At 38.4% G+C, this 23,785-nt stretch overlaps 2 protein-coding genes across 4 annotated transcripts in view; both read left to right on the forward strand.

Annotated features, from left to right (window-relative positions):
- The first annotated feature begins 753 nt into the window (after nt 1-753).
- Nucleotides 754-6,617, forward strand: yipf3 (Yip1 domain family, member 3). The gene is made up of 9 exons (XM_058386655.1): nt 754-1,045; nt 1,714-1,923; nt 2,567-2,673; nt 2,760-2,805; nt 2,942-3,034; nt 3,196-3,327; nt 3,419-3,532; nt 4,167-4,290; nt 4,987-6,617. The coding sequence occupies exons 1-9, from the start codon at nt 971-973 to the stop codon at nt 5,115-5,117; spliced, it is 1,032 nt and encodes a 343-aa protein (XP_058242638.1). The 5' UTR covers nt 754-970; the 3' UTR covers nt 5,118-6,617.
- A 137-nt stretch (nt 6,618-6,754) lies between these two features.
- Nucleotides 6,755-23,785, forward strand: part of lrrc73 (leucine rich repeat containing 73) — a 32,811-nt gene continuing 15,780 nt past the window's right edge. Inside the window, exons 1-6 of one of the 3 annotated variants that reach the window (XM_058386659.1) lie at nt 6,755-8,870; nt 11,268-11,428; nt 11,639-11,761; nt 13,294-13,394; nt 17,874-18,069; nt 18,168-20,669. In XM_058386659.1, the coding sequence (XP_058242642.1) occupies nt 8,599-8,870; nt 11,268-11,428; nt 11,639-11,761; nt 13,294-13,394; nt 17,874-18,069; nt 18,168-18,232 (918 nt within the window). In that variant the 5' untranslated portion in view covers nt 6,755-8,598 and the 3' untranslated portion in view covers nt 18,233-20,669. Of the gene's footprint in view, nt 8,871-11,267; nt 11,429-11,638; nt 11,762-13,293; nt 13,395-17,873; nt 18,070-18,167; nt 20,670-23,785 lie in introns of those variants that run through there. The other 2 variants (XM_058386658.1, XM_058386657.1) reach the window with 2 other exon arrangements.

Genomic DNA, 23,785 nt, shown 5'->3' on the forward strand with positions numbered 1-23,785 from the left:
AAGAGAATGAATGCATTTTGAAAGATGAGGCTATTCAACACCTTTTGTGTCAAATCAATGAAAACCGAGCCACAGTTCAGTCCACGCAGAGTTTTCATAAAATAAACTCAGTATTAATCATCAGTTGCATACAAAATAATAGTTAGTAAATAAAACATATGCCAAGGGATAATAGCCAAGGGTTGATTCATAGCCCAACATAATAAAGTGCCAAAGTAAACTACCTAACCATATAAAAAAGAAAAAACAAAGGGGGAATTAAGGAAAACTGGAGCATAAATAACTTAAATACAACACACATCTTATTAAAAATAAATAAATAAAGAAGGAAACTTAAAAATAACAAAATGTGAGCAAGAGTTTTTGTAGCTTTATTGTTAGGGCTAGGGTTAGATTTTAATACAGAGCCCAATATCTCTTTGAAGGGTTAAAAAAGAGGTTTTTAAAAAATATTTTACATTTATGGATAAAATATTGGCAAGGAAAACAATTAAGCTGCAAAGAAAATATTAATTTTCATATTGCCTTTTGAAAGTGACACCTATCAGACAATCACAACAACCTTTTTTAACGTTAAAGCCATTTTTTTTTATTAACAATTTGTTTTGTACAAACAACATGGCAACAATACAAAGCAGTACACCTTTACATTGCAAAGCAAGGAACAGGCGCATAATAATCACAACAACCTGTCCACTGTGAGTGCTTACACTGCCGGTCACGTGACTCTGGCATTTGAAGATCCGGTTTCGGTTCAGTGAATCGACTCCTCGCCGAGTGAACGATCCCATTGCTTCTTGCTTCACAGCTGCGATGTGGAATGTCGCTGAATGTTTCTGGCAGGAACAATCATCCAAATTCGTGGATTTGTAGCTAACAATATAATGAGAGTTGGTGTCTTTGTATAGTCACATCACAGTCGCATAGCTTCTTAACTTTCTACTGTAGTGTCGTTACACCAAGGGCTAAAATGTCGGCATCGGAAGGAGCCAAAAACACGAATACGGAACCATGGGGTGGTTTTGATGACAACATTATGATCCAGGTAACCTAGCTAACTAGCTTGTTCGTTATTTACAGGCTTTTCTGTGTTTATTGTTCGTCAGTAAAGTTACTTTAATTTGTATGTATTTTAGTTCGTAGTCTGAAGCCTGTGTTGTCATTTAATCAAAATCACGGCCATTATCTTTGGCAAACTGCTCCGAATCTCAAATGGCTCCCTACTCCCTATATATGTGCACTACCTAGGGTATGAGAAGAGTTTACTTGTACAATAGAAAGGCGTTTGAGATTCGTCCTGTGACTTGGCTACGTAGTTAGTTTGTTAGCTAGCTAGTTGGATGACGAGTTTTTATCGACGATCAATGTTTTTTAAAATACTGTCACATTCACCACACCAAACTATAACCATATTGTTATGTTTTGATGGCAACAACTACAGACTGAGCAGCCTAAGAATCAGGGGACAAAAAGACTAAATTTCATGATAGATATTTGAATTTCACTGCATTACATTTCTTCATTGTCAAAAGAGAACTAGAAATGAGGAAAATCTGAATACAGGTTGTGTGGAGGAGGAGCTGGAGAATGGGATATGAACCCAAAACCTTCTGGTTCTCAACACGTCATTTACCACTGTCCTAAAAAATCAGATTGGCATTATCTAAATGTAACATTTCTGTGTGTTTTGCTACAATTTTAATTTCCTTACAGGGCAGTAGCTCAGCGGTTATAGACATGGAGAACATGGACGACACGTCTGGCTCCAGCTTTGAGGACATGGGAGAGATGCACCAGCGTATGAAGGAAGAGGAGGAGGTGGCAGCCGAGGCGGCAGCTACTGAGGATGACGCTGGAGAAGATGGAGAGTTCCTCGGCATGAAGGGCCTTAAAGGCCAGTTAGGGAGACAAGTCGCCGATGAGGTTAGCAGCTGTGTAGTGTGACAATTTTACACTGTTACAGTATACGGGATATTATTCTGCTGTCCTTTACTTGCTCTTACATGTGGTAGGTGATATAATTGCAGTGCCATTTAACTTGTTCAACTCTTATAACAAAAAAAACTTTATTTCTAGTTCATTTTTTAACCTTGAATCTAAGGGAACATACATTAACCATAATTATTAATAATAATAATAACAGCCATAAAATAACTAGGCTGAGTTTTTTTTAAGTGCTTAACTAGGACTTATTCTAATGGCATGCATACATTAAGGCCTTTCTAAATTTATAAGTTTTTAATAATTAAGTTTTCATCTATGATTTTTGTAACAGAGTTGAACATGCAAAGTGACTGTCAGGAAATGTCACTTAAAATAAAGAAAAATAAATGAGAGTACTTCAGTTTCTTCTTCCTATGTAGTCAAAGAATTTCAAGTGATAACTCTTTGAATCATTTGTTACTTTTGTTGATAACTTGGCTATATTGTTATTATATATCGTTAGTTTGTAATCCAGCTATATTCAGTCACTAGTCCACTTTCATTTGCTCTCATTCACAGTATAGTTTTCTGTTAGTGAAGTGAATGTATAAGCACATGACTGATATTTTATGACTTGATACAGGTTTGGAAAGCAGGCAAGCGGCAGGCCTCAAAAGCCTTTAACCTGTATGCTAACATCGACATCCTCCGACCTTACTTTGACGTTGAGCCTATTCAAGTGAGAAACAGGTAAGATCCAAAACAGGTCATGTTCTCACATGTAATGTGTTTATGTTTGGGCATTTCCACTGATGATAGTTCACATTTCTACACAGATTAATTGAATCCATGATTCCGCTCAAAATGATTAATTTTCCACAGGTAAGCATTTTTTCATTGTTGTTTAACAGAAAGTAATTTTTTGAATGGTTGAATGGCAGATTTTATGTCAAATTGTTGTTAAAAGTGTGTAGAAATGGGAGAGCTCTTCTGAAGTGTATATTTTTCAAACCAATAGAAAATTGCTGGGGAGTTGTATGGACCAATGATGCTGGTGTTCACTATGGTGGCCATCCTCCTTCATGGCATGAAGACTTCTGGAACTGTTATTGTAAGCAATACTCTATACATTTCACAGATACTAGTTAGCCAATTAGAATTCTGTGTAAACCTGTGGTTCATGCATTTCACTCCCATTCTGGAGGTCTGTCACGAATATTTTTAAATCTCTGCATCATCTTTCTCACTGAGTAATGACGTTTAATTCAACAGAGAGAAGGAACACTGATGGGAACTGCCATTGGGACATGTTTCGGCTACTGGCTTGGAACATCCTCCTTCATCTATTTCTTGGCTTACCTTTGCAATTCTCAGATCACCATGCTCCAGATGTTGTCTTTACTAGTGAGTAACGTCTGAATGAGTTGATTTGTTCTGATTGAGGTGGTATGGCCCACTGCACTTGTGTATAATTCTTTGAAACTGTGTTTTGCAGGGCTATGGTCTCTTTGGTCATTGCATGGTCCTTTTCGTCACCTACAATGTCCACTTTCATTCCTTGTTCTATATTTTGTGGCTGGTAATAGGAGGACTTTCTACTCTTCGGATGGTAATGACAAACTAATTTCACTGTCAGTTTAAATGAACACTTTAAATTTCACAATCACAACAAAAGACAGTACATGTAGTGAAATGCTTTAGCAAAGCTTTCCCATGGGCCAACAGATATCAATACACAGTTTAATGCTTCAGTGCTTTATTTTACCAAGATTCCAATGATGTAGTTATTCACTGCACTTCAGACACTTTTTAAAGGTAATCAGCAGAATGTTAGATCATATATTTATTAAGATGCAGTGGTGTTGAAAAGACTATTGGAGAACTGTTTTTCTAGCAGCATTAAAATGGAAAATTACACAGTTCTTTAATTTATTCCTTTTAATTCGTAACACATACACACCTCCAACACACTGTGTGGGTTTATATTGTCTCTTTAAGTAGAAAGCTATACTATATATAATATAAATGAGTTGTCTATTATATTACCATCTAAACTGCTTTTAGTAAATAATACATTGTTTAAAATATTATTGAATAAAATAAAATTGGAGGAGAAATAATTAAATCAGAGCTCTTCATAGTGCACTAAGATATTTTAACCATACTGTGTATCTAGTACAGAAATCGATGTGCCGAGTCAGTTCAGTCCTGATTTTCTCCTTTCCTCCCACTTGCTCTCTCAGGTGGCCGTGCTGATTTCCCGTACTGTGGGTAAAACTCCTCGTCTCATTTTGTGTGGAACCCTGACAGCTCTCCACATGCTTTTCCTGCTCTATCTGCATTTTGCCTACCACAAGATGGTCGAAGGTAATGAATATGCTCATGTAGATTATGAAATGTTTGATCTCTTTATCGTAACTGCACATCATAAATCTATATTCAGCATTCATTATATTCAGTGTGTATATTAAGCTATATTCAGTCATTGTTCATCTTTCATTTGATTTGATTCACAGATAATTTAGAGTAACTGTACGCTTATAACTTGGGCTGTTACAGAAAATTTAAGAAAGAAGCCCAACGGGCCACCAAATAATGAAAGTATTGTCTCTTGTGAATAGCGAGACATCATTATTACCTTGTGATAATAGAGCTCTTGTCTTTAGTCTTGAGTCTACTTTTAGAAACAATTATGGGGTGTAATATATAACTAGGTCAGAATTTTGGAAAAATTATCAGCCTCACAGTATTGAGAGTGCAATGTGTATTTTTGTTTTCTTTTTCTTCTGAAAATGTGTACTGATATCTCCAAGACCTCTATGCTTGTGCTGTATTACCAGTAAATCAGCAATATCCAAAAATATTATATTTAAAAATTGTTATTGATCAATACCTACCAGTTCATTTGTTTAACACTATTAGCTGGTTCTTGAGAAAGGAACTGATCTGCTAATGACCTGATCTGCTAATAAATAATATAGTTGTATTCTACTATTATTGTTCTATAATAATATCAATAGGTTATTAATAAAGCATGGCGTTATTATTTTTTTCTTTCTGAAGGGATCCTGGACACCCTAGAAGGACCCAATGTCCCCCCCATTCAGAGAGTGGCCAGAGATGTCCCTAATGTGGCTACTGTTGTTATGAATTCCACAGTGAAGTCTATGGCTGCAATCATACACTCACAGTAATCATTTATTCTGATGCTTTTCTCTTTGGACAAGGAAACTGGTTTGGGTGTAAACAAACTGGGCACAGGAGCGTAACAAAGGTAGTTCATATCTACCACCTCAGCAAGGTGTCAGTCCGGCTATCAGTTAAAAAATAATGTTTGACGCAATGACCAACACAAGTTATGGTCATATGGTGGTGTAATCGGATCTTAGACATAAAAAAAAAAAGATGCCTAACCATTCCTTATCTTCAGTTCTTTGGGTCTTAACTATAATTTAAGTTCCCTGAGATTATCTGCTGTTGCAAAATCTTGTTAGGCAACAGGAAAATTTGCTGTAAGTTGCTATTATTGCCAGAGAACACAGTCATTCTTTTTCTGCTATATGGCAACACTAAAGACTCGTTCATGTAAGTAAAGTGCAATGAAGTTTGCCTGATGCATCACCACATGCACTTATTCATTTAAAGTTTTGTAAAGGTGAATTTTATTTCAGCTATAATTTACCAATTTTATAAACACCATCTCATGTCTAATATTGGACCTTTTTCTAGTTGTGGGAATTTTTGAGTAATACCTTCAAAATAAGAGAAGCTTCTAACTGCAACAATTTATCCTTGTCAGGACAACACTATTTATTATTATATTTATGTTAAAAATTTAAAAAATCCTTTACTCTATAATCATATACCCTTCACTAGATGATGGAAACTTTAAATAGAATTGGATTATATATGCAGTCGTAACTGAAATTGAGATTCTGTTATTTTATTAGTCATCTTGGGTAAAATTCCTTAAAATTTGTCTGTTTCCACACAAGTGTCATTTCCGGCTGATTAGTATCTTTTACTCTAAAAGATGTTTGGTTGAGGAGAAATTCACCTTTAATGATATGTTGAGCTCATACTTGTGCTCATATTGCAAGTTAAAAATTTCCTGCAGATGTTCTGCAGATCTTGGGGGTCCACTGAAAATGAAATCTGTAAAACCGGTTGTTTCTTTTATGGGGTTTATTGGTACTTTTTATCTGGGCAAAGAAAAGCAGGTTTATTGGTTTAAAAGATTTTTTTTTTTACATATTGTTTGTTAACATCACAGCTTCTGCTTCTTTTTCCAAAATCCCAACTTTGATGAATACTAAAGATATGAAACATTAAGAATATGAAAACCATTACATTGATTGTGGCACAACATGGCTTGCTCCCAAATTTAATGTTATTTCCAAGCAGAAACATATATGGTCAAATTCCTTATTGTACTTTCTACTTGGGCAAAAATTAATTTAGTAAAAGCAATTTCTCGATGCAGATATGAAGTGATCATGTATTTATGGATTCACTTTTTTTAAAAATCTGTTTTATTTGTCATGTACTCCTCCATACACTACTTGGAGGATCTGTGGGTGTGAGATTATGGATATTAACATGTGTACTTTGTATTTATAGGGTTGCTGTACAGAGAAAATTTAGAATAAAAGTAATGTATTAAAACAAGTTCTTTCATGCTGCAAATTCATAAACGTAAAGTGTCTGAGTGTTACAAGTTTATATGTTCCACTAGATATTCAGTATGTTAAAAGTAAAAACATTATGGCATTTATATTCAGTAATCACTGAGACGTGAGATGTGTGACAATATGTTTTCAGTTGCTGTTGCCTTGACAACAAAATGGTCAGTGACAATGATGTAATGTTGCTGCTTACTGTTACTATATTGTATTATTGTCATGTTTAAGATTATTGAAACATTACTGATTTCACCCATCGTGATATTCCTAAGTCACACATTCTATTCAATACGTTAGAGGAAATGGAGATTTGAAATGACATCTATCCTCACATATTAATGTGAGCTATAGTGTAAGAGTCTGGGTTATTGAGGTTGGATAAAGACAAAGCTTTTCTGTATTCAGCATTGAGACGTCCTTGCTGTATACCACCTGTGTTGGTGACAGGAATCTGGGTTCAGATTTCACCCAGCTCCACGGGGAGATGTGGCTTTGCAACTAGATCTACTCTGGGCACAATTGGTTAACTATCAGACATCACATTTTGGAGATAGGCTGCATAAGAAATGACTAAGATAACAATAAACTCTAATAAGGCCAAGAATCTAATTGGGCATTTTGGACATTATACTTATTATTTTGTTCTTTATTCACATTTATGTTCATTTTGACACACTTCCTACTGACCAATCAAGATTAGTCTAAACAATTATTAAGTCTGAAGCATTTTCTCAAACAATTCAAGTAACAAAGAATCTGGAATATAACATGCATACATGCCAGCTCCAAAAGACGGTCTATCAGCTTCACCATCTAGTCTTGTGTTTAGCTGATTGCTGGACAGACCACGCTGGATTATTCAGAAGGAAGAAGAATAGACTAAAAGGGCTTTCAGGGTAAAAGCTGGGCTGTCATGATCCGCCCCAGCAGAATACAGCCTCAAGCTCTGATGGTTTCTTTTGAATCTTTCAACCTTGTGATGTATCAATAGAGACAAAATGGGAAGGAGTTATTTTCACAAGTACGTTTTAGATTTAAGGGCACACTTTGATATATTTCCTGAAGACTCAAACAGCTTTGATCTACAAGCATAAAATTGATGCTATTTGGAAGGCTGTTCCAATTTCCATGTAATCAAATAGTCAAATCACCCAGACCACTAACTAACTGGAACCATTAGAAGCGGTGTGTGCTCTCTACTGGAATTTCCTAAGGGTATGAGGCTTCTCGTAGAAGCAAACTAGACCCAACTAATCGCATGTGATCCCTAACAGGGTACACGGTGTATAGTTGTTACATCAGTAGCTCTGGGATCAGTTTCCCAGTTAAGGGAAACGCACTCAGAGTGCTTTGTAGGTTACCCTTAGCACAAATCCCCCTACAGTCAGCGCACAGAAGCGGATTATCAGCACCTCGCGCGTTCAGAGCATCACGGGAGACTTGTCTGGATAGTGAGCTCTTATTTAGCTTGTGAATTCTCGGCGACACAGGACGGGTGGTGTCCATGGTAACGGACACCAGGAACGATTAGCTTTGTCTGGATGCCGCAAAACGCATTCGTGGTTCTCACGCAGGAGTGGACAACCTGAAACTGAGAATCCTGCACCTGTTCAAGGATTTAAAGCCATATTTAACCAAGAATTCTGCTCAAAGGTATTGAACACCTCATAACGAGGCTCTGTTGTGGGAGGAAAGGTCTCGGTCAGGCGGAGAGCAACACTGTCTTTATAAACATGGTAACTTTGGAGATGCGCTAAGCCTGCTAATGGCATGAGCACAGATCCTCAGGGTTTATAGTTTGTTTTTTTAATCAAGTGACATGCTGTTTCCCTTTCCTTATCATCACCCTCTCGTTTTAGTGTGTATTTAAACGATGTAGCTAATTCATTTGGGGCGTCGTCGTCTCTTATTAATATCGAAGTTAAGCTGCCTTACCTCAGTTACCTGAATCGACGATGGTGTGGACTCGACCGTGACTTCCAGCCTCACCAACATGCTGCCGGGTTCAATTCAGATCACAGGAGAGGCGCTGTCCGGGGCAGAAATCCGAGACATTTGCGACAGTCTGAAGGAGAACAGTGTGAGGTTGTTGTCGGTGCGGGGATGTCAGCTGTCTGACAGGGACTTCGGGCGCGTGTGTCGCGGTGTGTCCGAGTCGCGCTCGCTCGCGCAGCTCAACCTGAACCTGGGCGTGGTGTCCAGCGGCGGCCGCGCGAAGCAGCTGGCTGAAGCGCTCACTGCCAACAGGTCCATACAGACACTGTTGTAAGTAAAACACACTGTATATCTGCTTATCTTCCTTCTAATTCTGCCTTAAATATCGTTTAATTGCTATTTATTACATATGTCCTGGTATATTTGTTAACAGTGTTTTTAAATAACTTTGTCCCAGTTCAGAGCCGCTGTTCAGTTCACTAGTGCTGAATAAACCGCTGCTGTAGTAAATTAACACCGAGGATTGAATTAACTCATATAGTAATTAATCAGTTACAACTGTGCCGGTGTTTAATTAATGAATCAGTTAAGTAAAACAAAACTGACCGTGTACAACAGGATTGTACGGAAGTTTTGCTTTATTGAGTTACAAAAACACACAGATGAGCCATAACATTAAGACCACCTGCCTAATATTGTGTAGGTTCATTTTGTGCCAAGAAAACAGCTCTGATGCATCAAAACATGGACTACACATGGACCACAAGACCTCTGAAGGTGTGCTGTTGTATCTGGCACCAAGACGTTGTAGAAAGGACATTATTTACATTTACATTATTTCCTATCCAGTGTGACAGTGAGGATGGGTTTTATTCTGAGTCTGGTTCCTCTCAAGGTTTCTTCCTCATATCATCTCGGGGAGTTTTTCCTTGCCACTGTTGCCTCAGGATCACTCATTAGGGATAAAATAGGGATAAAATAGTATCTTAAATTTAAACTTTATAATTTCTTTCTCTGTGTCTACTTCTGTAAAGCTGCTTTCAGACAATGCCCATTGTTAAAAGCTCTATACAAATAAATTTTAATTGAATTGAAGATGTTAGTAGCAGATACTTTAAGTCCAGTAAGTTGAGGTGGAGACTCCACTGATAGACTTGTATGTCCAGAACATTCCATAGATGCTCAGTTGAATTGAGAACTGAATAATGTAAAGGCCAAAAAAACACCATGAACTCTTTGACATGTTCCTCAAACCATTCCTGAACAATGGCTGCAGTGTGGCAGGCCACAGCCATTAGGGAATACTGCTAACATTACGGGGTGTACTTGGTCTGCAACAATGTTTAGGTAGATGGTACATAGCAAATTAACATCAACCAAGGGTTTCCCAGCAGAATGTTGCCCAGAGCATCACACTGCCTGCCTTCTTTCCATAGTGCATCTTTTTTTCCATTTTTTCCCCAGAACGCACATGCATAGATATCATTGAACGGGCCAGACCACCTTCTTCCATTGCTCCATGGTCCAGGCCTGATACTTACGTGCTCATTGCTGGTGCTTGCAGTGGATAGCTTGAGCAGATGCAGCCCAGTAAGAGTGCCCAGAGCGCCTCATATGCAGCAACTTGCGATCCATTGTGTCTTCTGACACCTTTCTATCAAAACCAGTATTAACTTTTACAGCAGTTTATGCTAGAGTAGCTGTTCTGTAGGATCAAACCAGATGGGCTAGCCTTCGATCTTTACATGCATCAGTGAGCCCATGACCCTGTTGCCAGTTCCCTAGGTGTCCTTGCTTTTACCACGTATGGTGGATACTAACCAGTGCATAATAGGAACACCCCACGAGACCTGGCCCTTATCAAAGTCATCCATATTCCTTATGCTTTTCCTGCCTCCAGCACATCAACTTCAAGAACTGAATGTTCACTTGCTGTTTAATTATGTGCTTCCAACTGCATATGGATGTGATGGTCAGGTGTCCACATAGTTTCAGCCATATGGTGTATTTGACATTCAGAATCAAATCATTGCTGCTTCATTAACCCCAGGGTGCTGAGTTTGATTCTGAGCTCTTACTGGTTTTTCATTGTAAAGAGTTTTACACATTGTCATTGTGTTTGCATGAGCTCTCTAGGTTCTCTGCTTTCCTTCCACTGTATAAAATCATGCAGGATTGGTTACTTTAAATTGCTCATAGGTGTGAGTGTGTGTGGCCTGGTGCCTGGGAAGTAGACTAGTGTCATATTCCAGGGTGAACTCTCCTTTATTGCTCTCAGTGTTCTTGGGTGAGACTCCAGATCCACTGGGACTCTGATCAAGATGAAACCTTTACTGAAAATGAATTAATGAATGAACTATTAGACTTCAGACCGGCACCAAATACAATTTTTATTTTGCATATCCCATATGAGTAAAAACAATTTTGTGCTGTATTGCAAAATAACCCTATTTTGTTTTGAGTTTGAGTTTTTGTCTTGTCATTTGGTACATGGTTCAGTTGGGTTTGCAACATGTAAAACAACATAGAAAACAATAATAAAGGCAAATCAGAGGCAGAGAATACCTAAACCTGCAGCATTGGTTTACAGCACTACAGTGTTCAGAGCTTACAGTCCCCAGTTAGGCAGAGGTTAAAGTTGTTTAAGACCTTTGTCAAAGCAAGCGCAGTAAATCTTCTTGAAGTCTGAAGAATGAAGTATTATATGTGTTTCTCTCACCCTTGCAGTCTGCATGGAAGCCCTCTTTTAGATGCAGGGTTGGTCACTCTGTACACTGCGCTGTCAACTCACCCTTCTCTGGTGTCCTTGGACCTTGGAGATTGTATGCTGGGAGATGAGGCCATTCAGCTGATTTGTGGCATGTTGCCTCCAGATGGGGCCAAATCTGGTAAAAGTTCATATTACCCTTAAATCAAAGTAAATACAATAAAAATGCAATAAACTGTTCAGCCACGTGCAGTATTAAAATCAATTAGTGGGCAGTTAAGTTTTAGATTAACAAAAAAAACAAGAATTCTTGTTTATTCTTAGATAAACAGTTGACTTTACAAATTTTGCAATGTCCAGTTTGTTGTTTTGACATATATTTGTTCTGCAGGTCTGAGAGAGCTGACGCTAAGTGCAAACCCAGCAATCACCACTAAAGGCTGGGCTCGCCTGGCAATCGCAGTGGCTCACAGCTCACAGCTACGGGTCCTTAACCTAGACTACAATCCCTTAGGTAAGCATTCCTGAACATGCTGGACAAATTAAATCATACTTCATACTTTATGGATGGCTTACAATCCAAAAGTGGCATCTCATCAAGTGAAAATATTTTGAATATAGTCAAATTGATCAAGTATGTTGTATTATAAGGTTACAGGAAACCAAATATAAACTTATTAAGCCTACATTACATGACCAAAGGTATGTGAACACACTGAAGCTTGAATGAAAATATACCCTATATGTTCTATTTCTTATTTATTGTATCTTGTTTGTGTCTTATGTTTATTACATTACATTATTGTTTATTCTTTTTATCTTTGAGTTAAATGGCTCTATTTTTATATCAAGGACATTCGTAAAAAGCATTTCACAGCATGTGTATGATTGAATCTGAATACCTCCTGATATTGGTACACTCTCCTGGGGACGTAATATAATATGAAAAGCACACAGAGAACACAAAGGTTATGTTTTTTTAGTGGACACTTGACCATCACACTCATCTATGTGTCATTCCTAATCTTTTGGCACAAACTTTTAAACACAATTGTTCAGAATGTCTGTGTATGCTATAGCTTTAGGCTCAAACCTGTTCCAGCATGATGATGCACATGTGCATAAAACAAGCTCTCTATATACACATGGGATGACATCACTAATGCTCTTGTAGCTGAATGAGCACAGATACTCACATCCATGCTCCAAATTCTAGTGGAAAGCCTTCCTCGAAGAGTGGAAGTTATTATAACAGTAAAGGGGAATGAATCTGGAATGTTCAGCATGGTCAGGTGTCCACATACTATTGGCCATATAGTGAATTTCTAGACATTTTTGTTTACTTATTTCAAGCTTGAAATAGTCTTGTTCTATTGGCAGATAATTTGGCTTATTTTCTTTTCTGATAGAAGCAAGACACTAACTAACACTAGAACAAAACACTCTGTGATCATATGCTGGTGCGTTGTTTTATAAACAGGTCTGAAATTGAAAGGACTGTTACTGAATAAGTCTCTTGTACTTTCAGTGATAGTCTCTGAATGTGTGAGGCTCTTTTGTAGCCTGCTTTTGATAAATCTCAAGCTTTTTGGCTTAACAAGTACCAAGATAAGTTGGCTATCCAAGACGCTCCAGATGGAAAGTTTTGGCTTTACAACATTTTGTAGGTGCAAAGCTCCTCATTCACCATGTTGGGTGTAATGAGCCAGAGTACTCTTTATCTAATTTGTGCTTACTTTCATTACTTCATTGCTGTTAAATCTTCAAACCAGTCTCCCTAATATTCAGCTCAAGCTTACATACTTCATCCATGTTGTGATGCGCACAAGTGCAAAAGCAGCAGCAGTAAGAGGGCTGCTGCTCATTAATGATGCCATGTCCTTGTTCTAGTTTCCAGGTGTTTTGCTGATTGCCATTTTCCACAGAATGAAAATACTATCTTCGTGTCCAAACTGCTGCAGCAATGCAGTGGTTGCAATTTTAGGACTTAAAAGCATGAAACATTTCTCTCTGTCTCAGCTCTTTTTTAAAAACTGTATTTCTTAGGGGACCAGATTGCTGGAATGCTGGCGGTTGCTGTGGCATCCAGCAGAACTCTGGAGGTTTTAGACTTGGAGGGAACAGGGCTCACAAATCAATCAGCACAGGTACACAATACATATGAGAATACTACAGTATACTCAGGAATAAACACTGAAAGTGTGTAACACTATCAATCAACACTTGATGGAATTTAGAAGCATGACCAACTTCATATGTCACAATGGATATGTGTAGCATCAACTGCTAATTTCTAATCTGTCACATTATACTTCTGCTATTCCATATACTTCCATGATTTCAGAGTGTATAAATTTATTTTTAAGTTAACTATTTTGGTTTACAGTTGTTGATTTATGCATCATACTGGCGACCTGTCCGGGGTGTACCCCTGCCTTTCGCCCATTGTGTGCTGGGATAGGCTCCTGTAGATTCCCGTGACCCTAATTAGGAATAAAGCAGGTATAGAAAATGGAAATGGGAATGGATCGATGGATGGATGGATTTATGTATCATTTTTGGATTAACAGCTATTTATCTTTCATTGTGCCACTCACAAATATTTTAATTTTACATGCACCCTTTGTTACCTTACCATAATACAGCAAAGCTCAATGCGCCATGCTGGAGAATTTCTGTGCAGGTGCCAACTACATTTCTCATACAGTTTAAGAAGCTGATTAAAAGCTGAGCAAAGGAGAGAGAAGTATACCTCCCTCTGTTTAACTAGTCCCACTGCAAAGATATCATAACCATCATCCTATTACTTTGACTGTCACACATCTCCTTAGTGATTACTGAAAAGAAAGATTAAAAATGCCTTGTAGTCTGCAGCTATATTTTACTTTTACAGCATTTGGCAGATGCTCTTATTCAAGGCGACTTAAATTTATCTCATTTATACAACTGAGCAGTTTAGGGTTAAAAGGCCTTATTCAAGAGCCCAACAGTGAACTCACAACCTTCTAATCAGTAGTGCAATAAGCTGAGCTACCAATTTCACAGCTAACCCTGGCTGCATCAGCTAATGTTGATTTGGCTTAAGAATTATGAGTAGATTGCATTTTATAAGCCATTAATTGTTTATAAACTCTCAGAATTACAAACCCTCAGATTTATATTGTACCTGATCAGATGTGCAGCGCATAGCTCTTAACAAAAAGTTCAAGTGTAGTACCACAGTGACTCATGAGTGCTCATAGTGAGTGAACATAATGGGCCATTAAGTGTATGGTCAAATCTATAGTGTCCTCTTCAGCTGCTCTGAGGTCAGTTAAGAGCCTTCCAGAACAAGAGCAGTCAGGACCTTTCTTTACTGTTTTTTAAGCCATTATTTGTCACACATACATTACAGCACAGTGACATTTAATGTACTTCGCATATCCCAGTTTGTTAGGAAGCTGAGGTCAGATCACAGGGTCAGCCATGATGCACGCTGTGCAGAGAGGATTAAGGACCTTGATCAAGGACCCAACAGTGGTAGCTGGGGCTTGAAACCCCTGACCTTCTTATCAAAGCTACCACTGCCATTAACAATGATCATTAGCAATGGACTGACATAACTATGTAAGAAGAATAGGCGTTGTGATCTTCCAAATAATTGTGGAGTGAAAATAGCATGATCTAAAATAATCTATTAGTCATCGCAGTCCAATCTTCAACTGTTACATAGCATGGAAAAATCATACAGAGCAACCCTAACTGCTGAGTATTTGATGGTGTTTATTATACCATAAAACTCTCCAACTCTCCATGTTGTTCTGTTCTGCTCTACACAATCTACCTTTGCACACATCTTCCAGAAAAATTCTTTTGATCAGCCCCAGAAATTGGGATATAGTCAAGATTGCTGTGTGAAACACTATCTCCTTCCTTAAAATAGCAACTGAGGATAGATACATGAGTTTATTTTTGATGGCAGAAACCCTCAGAACATCAGGAGTCAAAAACAAAGTCTGAAATTGTGTAAATGACCGCCACTGAGGTGTACACATATGACATTTATATTTATAGATGTTCACAATTACCAATTGTTCACATTTTTAACACAGTTCTAAAATGATTCTATAAATATGCATTTATATGTGAGTCCCTAATGCACATTTCTTAATCAATTAGATAATGATTAGATTAGCTTGACCTAATTAGCATTATCAGCATTGTGGATATGGAGTATGCTAGCAGTACAGAGCAAACTGAGTGACCCTTTAATCTCTTTCCAGCCAGTGTGTCCCATCACATTGCACATTTAAACTTAAGTGTTTTATTAATTATTAATCTTACAACATCCTCTCAAGGAGGTGTGTTACTTAGGGCATGTTTCATTAGCTGAGATAATGGTTATGGTTAATAATGGTATCAGATGTTAAAAGTTAATTCCTTATTATAATTCCTCTTCACAATGAGCTTGCTGCATATCAACACTGACACAGGGCTAGCAGCACATCAGCAAAGAGACAAACAGCCACGATATCATTGCTGTTAGTGTGAATTACTGCAATCTTCAATTACAGACCATTTTTTTTAATCAAAAGTAATATGCAGGTATGAGCATGAGAATAAACAGGTTTATACATAGCTAGAACTGAGGACTCTGAACAGGACAAATATTTCCTCCAATATATCATTTTTTTGACATTTAATATTACTTATGTTCAAGCCATTACAATTTCTACTACTTCACATAGAGCAGAGCTGCAGGCATGTGATTACTGACATTTTGGTTTCTTTTTTTGACAATCTTTTCTCTTAGGCACTGTGACAGAGTTCTCACCTTATGCCAAAAAATATTTTCCCCTCCATTTAAAATATACATGCGTCCCTAGCCGGTCATCATAACCTCTCCCAGGCTAAAGCAAAATGAGAGCGCTCCTATTTATTTTACTCGTCACTGTGAAAGCATACTCTGAGGAACATAAGTATTTTGTCTATGACAAAAAAAAACAAAAAACAGGACTACCATATTTGGCCTGAAAATTTCCAGATGGTCTGACTAGAAAATACTGTACTGCTTTGATTCTATGATTTTAAACATTTTCTGATGCTTTCTGTCTCTTTATGATAAGAGATTAGTTTCTAAAAGTTTGGCTTCTCTGTGGAGTCAGGACATTTGAACTGATAAAAGAATATGTAGCTGATGAAACGTAACTGAAAATAATGAAATCTACCATCTTTGACTACATGTGGGTGACATCGATGGTGTTTATGGGAATTATGGGTAAATACCAAAATTTGTGTTGTACAAGCATACAACTGATATACACTGATCAGTCATAACATTATGACCATTGACAGGTGAAGTGAATAACACTGATGATCTCCTCGTCATGGCACCTGTTAGTGGGTGGGATATATTAGACAGCAAGTCCTCAAAGTTGATGTGTTAGAAGCAGGAAAAATGGACAAGCGTAAGGATTTGAGCGAGATTGACAAGGATCAAATTGTGATGGCTAGACGACTGGATCAGAGCATCTCCAAAACTGCAGCTCTTGTGGGGTGTTCCCGGTCTGCAGTGGTCAGTATCTATCAAAAGTGGTCCAAGGAAGGAACAGTGGTGAACCGGCAACAGGGTCATGGGTGGCCAAGGCTCAATGATGCACGTGGGGAGCGAAGGCTGGTCCGTGTGATCCGATCCGACAGACGAGCTACTGTTGCTCAGATTGCTGAAGAAGTTAATGCTGGTTCTGATAGAAAGGTGTCAAAATACACAGTGCATGATGGGTCAGGGCTGTTTTGGCAGCAAAAGGGGGACCGACACAATATTAGGCAGTTGGTCATAATGTTATGCCTGGTCAGTGTACACTTGTATGTAAATTCTAATGGGGCTTGGGTAAAGTACTAATAAACTCCACTAGAGGGCAACATTGTGCCCTCTCATTGGGTTTATGCGGGTGCTCAGTCCTGCCTTTCTTACAGGCCTTTCATGTGTGGGCTGCCTGAGTGGAGCATACGGGCTAAAATACTGAAAGGGAAGTAAAGATGGCCCACAATAGTGAAGCTCAAAGAAATGGTCAAAAAAATGTCAATTATGAGCAAGAGACTGATCACAAATATTATATCCGCCTTCACCTGCTGTAGACTGTGCTTTATGTTCAGTCATGGTTGGTGTTTGTCTGTTAAATGAGTGCGTAGTGGTGCTGTTTTACAGCTGATATTTACTACATATTCCACAGGTAGTAAATGGAAGTAGCTGGGAACAAATTAACCATCAGATGAGTCAAGGGGATTGTATTAATTTGTGAACTTGTTGGAATAGAATGCTTACCTGACCTTGGTTCAGAAGCACTCATTAATTATCCAATATTTGCTTTCATTTATAGGAAGTGAGCAGAGGAGTTTGTTTTATGTGTAATTTTCATTTGTCTTTACAAGCAAAGCAAACATAAGACAGACCACAAGCTAAACTGGCTTAATGCTGGGTGCAGATTGCTTCTTACCCTGCATTGCCTCGTCACCCATCTGCCTCTGTAAATATCAGGGTATATTCTGTCTGCTTACACTTTCATATATTGGATAGGACAGAACACAGGCTGAAACAGTTAAAGGGCTTGTGCACGTCTGTGATGGTTCTGTTACTGCGGCCCCAGGTCTTCCTGGACATGGTGGAGAACTACCCGACCTGTCTGCGTGTGCTGGTCCTGGCTGAGAACGCCATCAGCCCCGAGCTGCAGCAGCAGATCTCTGACCTCCTGTCTGAGGGCGAGGAGGATGAGGACAGGGATGCAGAGGCCCATGGCAGCTCAGTCACCATGCGCGAGAAACCTGCCTGGCTTCCCCACAGCAGTAAGGGCTGATCCACTCTCCCACACTGTCTTTCCTTTCGACTGAGCTAAACTGTCTCATTATCCCTTTTTCTCTTTCTCTTTTGTGGAGCTTTCCAGGAGTCTTCAGCACTCTGAAGAGCAGGAGTGTTAGTGTGTTTAGAGTAATACAGGGGTATCTGTAGCATTACTTGTGCAATATAAGGACAAGGGGTATGCTTTCTTTCTTTCTTTCTTTCTTTCATTTATTTTAAAACAATAGGGGTATCCTGAAGGGCCATAGCACTGCAGAGCTTAGCATTCTACCTCTTTTAATACCAGTACTCTGTATTAAAACCAAGAATTTGTTTAATCAACATCACACAAGCTGGAGTGCAGTTAAACTGAATATCAGCACGGCTGTGATTCGGGTGTAGTTTATCACAGCTGTGAATAGCTCTATAAACAAAAAATTATACAGAGCAAATTACATTTCAGACGCAACACAGCTAAGTGCTTTGTGTATTTTAAGCTCCACTAGTGGAAACAGATCCCAGTGAAGCCACATTCACTTTATTGGATGTGGGCTAGATAGCTCACATTGATTTGTAAATTTCTGTGAAAGGTATAAGTGGTAAAGTTGCCATCACTTCTGCATTTTCATATGCCCATGAGTGGTCATAGTTTAAGCCAACAGTTTCGTCATGGAAAAATCGGTTGCCATGTAGACTGAGGTCACTAACACTACTGTAGCAACAGTTTCAAAGCAGAAAGTGCAATTTTACATTCTGATAGATTAGTAGAGTGAGACACAGTGAAAGGTGCTTGACCAAACAATTTTACGGAGCAGAACTTGCCATTTGAAGTAATTACTCAAACCTTAAAAGGCATAGGATCAGTTAAAACAAAACGTCTTCATAATCCTTATTTTTAATAGTCCATATAATATAGTGTAGTGTAGATGACTGTATCCCATAATGTACTTTGAGCAGGTATCAGTTGTGACACAGAAAAATGGCTGTGAGCAGAGCTGGGACTTGTTCTTCTTACATCATTTAAACACATATAAGACTGTTGTGTTAATCTTCTTTATTATTGCTAATGGAGTAAATCTTCATGGAGAAAATTGAAAATTGATTACACCAAGGGAGGTTAATTGCACACAGAGCAGATCTTGAGATATGATTTAAAGAGAACTAGACAATAAAATACCGTATTGTTTCCCCATAAATACAATCAGGGTCACAAACTCCTAGTGTGTGCACCTGCTGTGCTTTATCTGTGCTCTCAGTGTGCTGTCTGGAATATAGCTGTTTACCTGCAGTTTGGTAATGTGAATGAACTGAGTTTGAGTAGGTGTAGTTCAGTGTGCATTAAGGCTCCATCAGCGAAAAACATCCAAAATATACGTGCAGTATACCGTACACTCTGTTTACCCCTAGTATATAATAATTAGTGCAGAAACCTATGAACTCTTCTGACTTAAGCTAAACTTTAAGTAAGCGATTTTGGAAATTGTGCAAATTTTTTAGAGGCAAAAGGAAAAACTAGTCAAAACATGTACTTGTAAAAAAGTACTGCAAGGAATAGTTGTATGCAACTAAATTAACGTATATAACTCTGTCTTTTTACATTATAAAAGGTTTCTGCTCAGCCAGTTTGAGCTTATAAACTTGTTGCCTTGGCAACCCCTCCAACAGCGTACAGCACAGGATCATTTCAATTCAACAACAAAAAACTAACAAACAAGAAGGCCCTGGTTCATAGATGCAAAATGAAAATTTGAGTTCATTAATGCAGCGTTACAGTCTTAGGCTGTTAGCACGTCGATGTACCTGAAAAATATGATAAAAACCATATTTTCAGCATCCCATGTATTCTAAATAATGTACTCAGCATCCCATATGAATGAATGAACTTGTTTGTTACACATTAGTGTTTGGGGAATAACTTCTGATAATGACCTATGCCTGTTTGAGTTGACGTCAGTGTGTTAGAAGAGAGTAAGATGATCTAATCTCTGCAGGTGTTTGGCTCTCCAGAACCTGACTCCGAGACCCCTGACTAGCTAGATAGCCACATAATTGTAAAAAACAAAAAACAAAAAAAAAAACAGTATATGGTTAAAAACGTAGCATTTAACTCCATGTACTCTGTGTAAAATTCAGTAGGAAGAGAAACAGTACTAGAGAGCTGGAGTTGTCCTTTCCTGTCTTCTTCAGAACTGCAGTTTTCAAACATTTACGCCATGTCTCTGACCCTTCCAGACCCCCGCTCCCAGATGGTCCTGATGTCATCAGGACTGGGTGAGAGCTTTTTGGGAGAGACTGACTTGTGATAACTGGAGCTGCCTTTGGTTTTAGGTTTGCACTGCACGCCGCTACAGTCAGCCCACGTGTTAGCGTGCAGCCACTCACAAAAGCATGACGTGTAGCATTTAGTGGTAGACTGTTCAAAGCCGGCACAAAAAAAATAAATAAAAACCTCGACCACCAAGTGACTTATACACTATAGTGAATTATTTATTTGCCTGATGTACAATCTATTTATAAGCAACTATTTAAGCAACAGTGTACTCCTGATTAGATCAGCTAAAGTAGGGTTGTGGTGATGGCCTGAATAAATCTATTTACATCTTTCTAAGTGCAGTGTCTTTTTCATAACTGTGTCCACTCGGTTTTATCCTCATCATCAATATCTGATGCAGGTAGGTAAAGTCAGCATTTTGGTCTTTTATGGGCTCGACCTTTAAAACTGCAGATGAGCGGCAGTTCAAACACGGCGACGGGTGAAGCCGGATTTCCTTTAGAATGCAAATGACTTATTTCTTTTTCTATTTAAGTTCAGCATGATGTACGCTCAAAGCTTTTTTTTTTCCATTGTTCACACCAAACCCACAGTGCTTTTCAAACCATCCAAAGTGATGAAATTCTTTAGATGAATAGGATTTTTGAGTGAACTATGCTGCCTTTCCAGCTCACGTATGAAGCCAACCGTGTTTCTAGTGTTCAGCAAAATTGCAATCCGCTTAAAGCAGTTTTGTCGCTTGTACACCATGAGCCATGTTTACAAATATTAAAACGGTAAAGCAATAAAACAATCCTTTTAAACTAGTGTGCTGTTGCAGACCAAAAATCGAACAGTATTGCAGAAGCTTTGAATAGATGGTCAGGAGGCGTAAACAAAGAACATATTTGACGTGTGGATTCCTAAGTTCATTTGCTTGGCTCTGAATACAAGTTTTATTCTTAAGTAAGTCTGTAAAGATTTTCAGTCATCCAGATCTTATTGGTTGTCTGATCCTCGTATGTCTCAGACTTGACTTGAGTTCTCGAAGACACTTTATCCAAGAGGTTTCATGAATATTCGGGGGAATCTGCTGTTTAAAGACTGCATGTAATTGGCACCCATGAGATCATTAAGTAAACATCAGGTATCAGTGAATGACTGCGGGTTCCAATTGGCAAGAGACAAAAAAAGTGGAAGAAAACCATGCATGATCAATGAGACACGCACGGTAAAGGCTTTCTCGGTGTAATAGCAGGAAGTCTTCCCATCCCCAATTCTTCCTCATTACATGAACTTCGCATAAATTTCCACCAACTAACCAGAAATGACACCAACAGATGTTACCCCCAACAGCTAAAGTGCTGTAGTTTATTTCTCTTAAACAGACAAGATCAGCTGAAGACAATAAAAAAACACCAGCCTTTTATTTAGAGAGGTGTAAAGGGCTGCTTTACTTTAAAAAAAGTACATTGGATTTTTCTTCCCCACAACCTACAAGACTTCTCCATATTGCAGTGCTCTAGCTTTTGTGTTCTGCCGCTGCAGTTTGATTAAGCTGCTCCCTAAGGACAAGGATCAGAGATGGAAGCAGACACCACTGCAGGAGAAACTCCTTCCCCGCTGCCACCCTGGCCTTTCAGCCGAGCAGCTGCCAAACGAGCCAGACTACACTGGAGTAGAGCGTTTTCTATAATAAATGAAAGGCCTATGATCAATCTCCTGAGCTGCTAAGTGACCGAGACAAGCGGAAGGCAATTTTTCCAGTGCGTAATCCTCTACCCACTAATCCCCCTCTGACAGGAGGCCCATGTTAAAAGAACTCAAAATGATGAAGTACCTATTAGACTCTTATACCACACAGTGAACTAAAGCTCAAATTTAAAGAATGAACACAAAAAAAGTGCTCAAGGAATCATATAGCAGCTAAACAATAAAATCTGTGGAGAGATTTTTAGCGTAATTAGTAAGATACTGTTCCTTCCTGTAGGTGCTTTATGTAAAACGCAGGCCAAGCTCAGGCTCACCACATTCATCAGCCATGATGGCTCTGAATCGACAGCTGAAATGGAAAGTTAACTTAATTAGGACCCTGTTCTACCACTTAGTTTGGTGAACGGCTTTGCGATGCAGCAGAGCTGGAGTCATGGAAATTTAATCTGGGTTGTAAATGAATGAAGCTATGTGGAATTTTAATCAGCTCCTTTGTATTCCTCACCTCAAAAACTATTATAAACTGTTCAATCATGTAAAGCAGATGAGTCTTAATAAAAGCTTCTCTACAGGTTGATTTAGAAACTGACATTTGAACAATTAAAGTAATCCGATTAAAAAAAAAAGAAAAGAAAAAAAAAGATAGCTCATTGGCTAAACAAATGCATTATAGTATTAGTCCGGTCAGATTTCTACCCTCCGGCTGACCGCACATGTATCAGGTGTTGGATTTGTCACACATCCAAAGACAAGATCTGTATAAAATTAAGACTCCACCAGTGAAAAGAATGCTGTTAAAACAATTACAACAATCTAATTTTAGATTTAAAATAGGTTTATTTGTTTTAAAATATACATCAGTTTACAAATCAAGAAGATAAAATTAGTTGAGTATAACAGTCTTTTTTTTTTTTTTTTGTCGATTTTTTCCCCCTTTTTAAGGTAATTTTTTACAGGAAGGAAAAAAAAACAAAAACAAAACAACTCATACAAGGTGTCGCTACTTCACTAGGAAAGCTTTACACAGTCAAATCCCAAGTGAGATTGAAATAAAGAAGACATTGCACAGGAGTGTAATGAAAGAAATAAAATCCATTTAAAAGAACTAACATGAATGACAGAAGCACCATCTCTCTTCAGCGAGACCAAGGAAAGAGGAAGGACGATTTGTACACAGCGAGCGGAAATACACGCCAAAAATAAGCAAGCATGTGGACAGACAGATTTTACAGTGACAAACCATAGAGCTAAACAGAAGTTGTGTTTGAAATGCGCCTGAGTCATTAACATGAAATAGATTATTCATTATTTTTGAGTAACGGTGTGTTTGGGTGCAGGGACACCCTTTTGGTATTTCAAATACATGTGACTATTTACAGAGCACAGCTTCATGCTAGAACTAATAGAAAAATAGGCCACGTTTGGAACATTAAAGTCAAGTGACCGTAATCGGAAACGGAAAAAAGAAATACTGTGAATCATCCAATAAAATAAAAGCAGACTCGCGGCTGTTTGAATCGTTATTCGAATACCTTCTTAGCTATTTGAGGCAGCAGGATTCGAATACTAAAATCACTAGTCAGGCATTCATTATGCCCCAAGTCCACATCAAGTCAGTGAGAAGTATGCGAAAGAAAAACCGTCTCAGGCTATAATATTCGAATGCAGAGCTCAGCGCTTATTGTGTTGTTCAAGTTAGAGGTGTGCAGCAGGACACAAAGTCTTGTGAGTGGGCCGTTGCTTTCCCTCATGCACGTGGT

The sequence above is a fragment of the Hemibagrus wyckioides genome, linkage group LG03 (genome assembly GCF_019097595.1).
Source record: "Hemibagrus wyckioides isolate EC202008001 linkage group LG03, SWU_Hwy_1.0, whole genome shotgun sequence".
NCBI classification, from domain to species: domain Eukaryota; kingdom Metazoa; phylum Chordata; class Actinopteri; order Siluriformes; family Bagridae; genus Hemibagrus; species Hemibagrus wyckioides.